Here is a 6,798-nt window from a genome sequence, read left to right as displayed (position 1 = left end):
CAGTAAAGTAAGTGAAATGTAATGGTGTGGTTAGAGGTGAGGGCTAATTTGGCTGTTAGCGCTTCCATAGAAAAGATTTGGTGCACAGAGGAGAGGCAGAAGTTTTTATGGATGATGGCAATACCACCACCTTTGGAGTGATTAATATTGTGATTGTGTCTGATAATGTTGTAGCCTATGAGAATGGCAAGTGAGAGTAGTGGCCCAGAGGCCGCATGAAGCCAGATTTCAGTGATCGCCAATAAGGCACGGTCGTGGGTTAGGATGAGGTCTGCCACTTCTAGTGCGTGGGCTGTGAGGGATCTGACATTAATTAATGCCCCTATGAATGATGTTTGCCACAGGGTGGTTAAATTGGGAGGTCGGTGAGAGTGGAGGGGGGATGGTCCTAGCGATAGTCTGAGGGTGTTTATTATGTCGAAAGGGTGTCAAATGGTGGTGAGATGCATGAGTGAGTCTTGAGCCAAGTCTGGCATTTCTCATAGTAAGAGGGCACGGTTGGTTCGGAGTGGGTCTGGAGGCAAAGTGTTGGAGCCATAAGGCAGGGTTATTAAGGTATGGATTGGTGTAGTGAGTGGAGGTAGGCATTGTTGTGGTATTGTGATGGTGAGAAGTTGGTATCAGAGCCGTGGTGTGGTTGAGTGCGGAAACTGAATAGAAGGAGAGGTAAAGTGTGATTGGCAATGTTAATGCAGATAGGTTATGGAGAGGAGGCTGGCGAGGGTGAATGGCTATTGGCGACGGGTGCATGTTGGCAAGTTACGCTAGTTCTTAAATACAGTTGCCTACATAGAGTACAGAGAGTAATTTTGTACGAGGAAACATAACAGACAGTTCAGCTAGTCTAAATGCTGCAGCGTGATCACATAGGGTGAACTGAGTGGTTATTCAGTAACAGGCTCAGATCCTGTACTAACAACTTGGCATTACATGCATTCTAGTAAGTAACTGCGACTAAGTATTATCCAAGGTAGGCTATAGTGGGTATACAGCAGCAAAGCTAAAATGCATTTTCACTCGGTCGGCTAGATATGCAGTGCACACCGAGAGAAAGTTGCAAAACATTAATGGAAGGTGCAAAATACAATCGGCAAATAGCAGCACAAAAGGAATTACTGTACCGTTTCTACTAGATCACGTTTTTATGTCGGGCACTAAATATACAACCAAGAGTAACGTGCAGACAAATGAAGTGAGCAGAACTATTAGCAAGAGAGGCAGAGTAACAGTTGTGTTGCCAACCCACGTATAGTGCTGTAAATAAAGCACATGCAGTGAATCAGAGTCACAGGATTATTGGCAAGTCTCAGAATCAGTGGCACTAGGATATACAAGTATGCAGGAGCAAGAGGCACATAACAGTCTCACCGTGCAGTAGTTGATGATGACGATAGTCATTCACAAATGAGGGCGTGTGCGCAGCCGAGTGCAGGGGCAGAGCAAAAAGATCTGGCGCAGCCAGCAGCATGGCACGCTCGGTCAGCTCCATCAGCAGGGGAGCCTTCTTTCTCAGCCTTACTTCTCAGGCCGGCTCTCGCCTGACGGTTGCTCATGGTTGGTTAAAAAGGAGCAGCCAATCATAGCGATGTTGGGCTAGGAAGTCAGGTAGCCGGGGAGGAAAGAATAAGGTGCTGGGTGCACTCTAGGCGGCGGCCATCTTAGGATAGCGCATCCCGCAGTAAACAATGGTATAGCAGCCGTGGGCTTATGTAAAGTATAAGTTATTTGTGAAAGTGAGTTTGTTCCATGGGTAATCTCTAGGCTCCCCCAGAATGGCTGTGATGATGTAATGGAGTTGAATGAAGCTGATAGACAAGATTAACAGTTGGTAAAATATGCTCTCATAGGCAGGATTGGGAAAACCTGTCCCCAATACCTAAAAAAGGGACCACAAGAAGAGAGATGGTAACTTGTGGGCCTCTTGGGTGTGTGAAAGTCTGAATAACTTAGATAGGTGGAGTAAGGACTACAAGGTGAGCATGTATGAAGGTTTGAGATGTCTCTGTTTCTAGAAAGTATTTTTGATGCCTGGTCCCCAGAGCTGAGACAACACCTTGCTGACTCTAAAGAAATGGATCCCAAGAAGCTAGCTAGCTAGCTGCTGTCCTGTGGGTGGCCAACAGGGATACACAAGGACTCTGGTGCTCGTCACTAGAGAAATAGGGTGAGCAAAAGTATAACAAGGATGAGAAGGATCATTCCAAAATCCCCCACAAAAAGAGGGCCACAAAAATAACAATGGGAAATATCCCCCTAAACAACCTTATAGGGCTAGTGACACCTCTGGGGCCAAACCAGAGGGAGGTTACCAGAAACCCCCATTCCAAAAGACATTTGGGGAATGTGTGGATTGTGGGTCCGATGACCATGTGAAAGAAGGTCCCAGATGTAAGGGTAAACCTACAGGGATCCCATTTGTCAGTTTAGCATTCACACATTATGTGGATATACCAGTGACAAATGCTAGCTTTCACACTCCAGTTTAAGAACCCATGGGTGTTCAAGCTAGAGTTTCTTTAGTATATCTGGGACTGTGGGAACAACAGAACTTTGAAATCTCTTTTTGCATTCCTGATAATACTGAAGAGTATTATAAAGACAGTGTACTTGTTAATGGTCAGGACGCCCCTGTCTTTAGAGACACTGGGGCCAGTATAACTGTGGTAGAGAAAGGCTTTGTTCAACCTGAACAAGTTTCTGAGGCTCACAAAAGGCTTCCCAAGTTAGCAGGAGGTCCAGTCCAAATGTGTCCCATACTGCCAGCTGTCATTAAATGTAATGTTATGACTGTTAAAATCACTGTGAGTGTCCAGTCTGAAGTGCCAGGCAGGATAATCTTGGGAAAGGACTTGAAGGCCCTGGGTACAGTTTGTAGCACTCCAAAGTCTAATTCTAAGAAGAGAAGGGAGCTAACAAGAAAAGCAATGAAGGCAACCTTAAGAGACCTTCCAACTAAGCTCAAACGGAAGCTCAGAGCTCCAAAGGAAAGAAGGCCCATGAACCCAAAATTTCTTCAAAGTTGAGAGTTCCTGTAGAAGAGAAACTCCAGGTCACACGTGTGACCCACCACCAGCTGAGGCTGAGTTGGTGCCAGATGAATCCCCAGAGCAATCATCTTCAGATGAGTCAGAGGTGGAGGAGATTCAACCCTGTCTGGTAGATCTGCATACAAGAGACCATCCTGATCTGCAGACTTTGTTTGCAGAAGGTGAACCCTCAATGACAGACTTCAGTAGGGGACACAGAGAGGATCTCTCTCTATATGGTCTGCATCAGTAGTCAGCTTCCCAGAGTGAAGGGCAAGAACCTGGGAAGCATAGACTTTACTGGGAGGATGGACTCCTCCACAATGAACCTAATGAATCCACAATGAACCTATTGAATCTCTTCCAGGGGACCTCAGGAGACTGGTGGTTCCCCAGGACTGAGATCCAAATTTTTACAGTTAGCACACAAAGTCCCCTTGGATGGAAAATGTGAGTTAAAAATGGACCAAGGAGAGGATATCATTGTACTTCTACTGGCCCAAGTTGGGTGCAGAAATGGAGATACGTTGTAGGAGTTGCCACGCTTGCCAGTTATCTGGTAAAAGTGGAGCGAAGAATGTGGCACCTTTACTGCCTCTCCTAGTTGTAGAAGTCCCTTTTCAGAGGTTGGGGATTGACATTGTTGGTTACCTAGACCCTCCAACTTCTTCAGGCAACGATTGGTTGTAGTGGACCATGCCACTAGTCACCCTGAAGCTATTTAATGAGAACTGTTACTGCGCAGGCAGTGGCTGCAACCCTACTTGGTATTTTTTACCAGAGAAGGATTTCTGACAGGGGGTCACATTTTATGTCCCACTACATGCAGGCCATGTTGAAAACCTGTGGTGGAAGCTACAAGTTCTCAATGTCCTATCACCCTCCGACAAATGGGTTGGTAGAGAGGTTTCATATGACTATGAAGAGCATGATTGAAGCTTTAGAAGAACCACTTAGAAGAAAGTGAGACCTTCTTCTGCCAAGCCTTCTTTTTTCCTATAGAGAAGTAACTCAAGCTGGAGTGGGCTTTATTGAGTTACTTAATGGTCATCCTATCAGAAGCCCATTGGTCCTGATTAAGCAGGGTCTAGAGAGTGCTCAATGCCTCAAGCCAGTAAGGATACTGACTATGTGCTAGGCCTCAGACAGAGGATAGCCCAGATGATGACTGAGGCTTCTGAGAACTTGAAAGCTGGCTAAGCTCTGGTCAAGCAATAGCAAGACCAGATAGCTAACATTGTGGAGTTTACTCTGGACCAACAAGTTCTTATCATGGGATCAGTAAAACCGAGGGCATTACAGGACAAATGGACAGGACCCTTCAAGTTGTAGGCACAATTGGAGAGGTGAATTATTTGGTAGGGTCTTTCATACCAACTGCCTGAAGGCTTATGTTTCCAGACCAGAGATTGCAGCTTTTCTCTTAGATTCTAATTAAGAAGAAGAAGAGTGTGAGCCTCTCCCAGATCTTCCCAGGGGACACCCTTCATATGGGTCTATAGAAGGAGTTAAGCACTCTTCTAATCTGACTCTGTAGCAACAGGAGGGGTGCAAAGCTCTGTTAAATCAGTTTGCCCCTCTGTTCTCACAATCACAAGGCTTGACCCATTGTGGCCAACATGGCATTGATGCTGGTGTTAGTGTACCTGTTAAAAGCAGGGACTACAGGATGTTAGATAATGTGAAAAACCAATTACAGAAGAGGTCAACAAAATGCTTGACCTTTGACTGATTGACCATTCCACAAGTCCATGGGCTAGTCCAGTTGTGTTAGTGCCAAAGGCAGGACCAAATAACTTAGATACTGTGCGGACCTTGAATTCAGTGACAAAGACTGATATCCATCCCTTGCCAAGGACATATGAACTGGTGGAAAAGCTGGGCTCAGCAAAATTCCTCAGTACTTTGACCTGACAAGTGGTTATCGGCAGATTGCCATGACTGACCATAACAAGGAGATCACAGTATTCTCCACCCTAGAAGGCTTGTACCAGTTTAAGGTCATGCTCTTAGGACTAAAAAATGCTGCTGCCACTTTTCAGAGAATGGTTAATCATGCGCTGAATGGGTTGGAGAACATCTGCATGGCATACCTGGATTACATTGGAGTGGAAAGAACATATGATCTACCTGGGACATGTGTTGCAGGCCCTGCAGCAGGCCAATCTGACGATCAAAGCAAGTAAGTGCCAAGTTGGTCAGAGTAAAGCAGTCTTCCATGGTCATGAGGTAGGAGGAGGGAAGATTAAGCCCTTACGAAGCAAAGTACAGGCTGTACAAAACTGGGCCACTCCAACTACTCAAACTCAAGTACGAGCCTTCTTAGGACTTACTGGTTACTACAAGAACTTCATCGAGAAGTATGGGACCATAGCATATTTTCTGATTACTGTGTCCTCTCCCAAGTACCCTAAGAAAGTCAAGTGGAATGAGAACTGTGAAAAAGCCTTCCAGGGGCTGAAAGATGCCCTCTGTAAAGCTCCAGTGCTGACAGCTCGAGATTATAATCAGGCCTTCTTCGTCCAGACTGATGCTTCAACACAGGGATAGGAGAATTCTTGAGTCAATTTGATAGCAAAGGCAGGGAACACCCCATCTGCTTTATCAGTCGAAGACTAAACGATAGGGAAAGCAGGTGAGCCACAATTGAGCATGATTCTTTTTCTATTGTATGGGTCATGAAGAGGTTCAGGCCATACCTCCATGGATCTATTTTCAGGATTCAAACTGACTACCAACCCCTAAGGTGGTTGATGAAGATGCAGGGAGAAACCCCAACATTGCTCGGGTGGTCCATAAGACGCCAAAGCCTTGATTTCACTATTGTGCACAGGTACCCAACATAAGAATGTGGATGTTCTCTCAAGAAAGCATGGCTGAAAAGAACAAGAGATTCACCCAGGAGTGAATGAAAGCCTCTGGTCCCTTATTCTGTGCTGGACGAGTGTTAGGGAAATGTATCATTTGTATGCTTCATCCCCTCTTCTAGTGAGACCCCCAGAATTTTTTGCTGGACGGCTGGACCCTTTTCTTTTTATCCTGAATGAGTGGAGCCTTTTTTCTACTCATTCCTTTTCATGGGTACTGTCCTTTGAAACACTGTTAAATGTGTTTTGTTTTACCATGGAGTATACTTTCCTTCATATCCCTTTTAAGGCATCTGTGTTTAACTTTTGCAGCACACTGCTCCTTATGGGCAGTGTTGCTGGGTACCCTTTGGGTTATCCTTTGAGATTCTTTTTTTATCCTTGAGAAATTACAGTGTGCTCTAGTACCTTGAAGCACCTCATGTGTTAAATGGAATTACCAATAATGATCTCAGACCCAAATAATCAGACAGACTCAAAGAATATGGCAAAGCACTACTTTATTGTCAGCTCAAATAAAGTAGGGAAATGAGGCAAGCAAAACACTGTAGTCCATGCACTCACACATTTTGATCACACAATGATTTTATACCTCAATGTACGTCAGCTATGATGTCATCCTAGGTGGCAAGGTATAAAATCTATTGAAGGGAGGGATTGGTTAAGGGATCATATATGCCTATTTATCATATGAACATTAGTAATATGCCCCTTATCTAATAGACACCCCTTGAACACTCTGAATGCTTATAATAAAGATTATAGCAGAATAACAGCAGTGGGTTGGCCTGTGCAACATTGTATATCATGTTGCTTTATAGACCCTCTGATTGGTTGGCATTCTCTCCCAACCTTGGACTTTCGGCTTGTAGCAGCACATAAGCAAAATGAAACTCAGATGCACA

General features: G+C 44.8%; 1 protein-coding gene across 1 annotated transcript; it reads left to right on the top strand.

Moving 5' to 3' along the window:
• Positions 1–5,090: 5,090 nt before the first annotated feature.
• LOC138487485 (uncharacterized) lies at positions 5,091–5,576 on the top strand. The gene has a single exon (XM_069613998.1). It carries the CDS (start codon positions 5,091–5,093, stop codon positions 5,574–5,576), a length of 486 nt encoding a protein of 161 aa, XP_069470099.1.
• The last annotated feature ends 1,222 nt before the right edge of the window (positions 5,577–6,798 follow it).

The sequence above is a fragment of the Ambystoma mexicanum genome, chromosome 9 (genome assembly GCF_040938575.1).
Source record: "Ambystoma mexicanum isolate Mex_15411 chromosome 9, UKY_AmexF1_1, whole genome shotgun sequence".
NCBI classification, from domain to species: domain Eukaryota; kingdom Metazoa; phylum Chordata; class Amphibia; order Caudata; family Ambystomatidae; genus Ambystoma; species Ambystoma mexicanum.
This window is presented reverse-complemented; position numbering and strand designations above follow the sequence as displayed.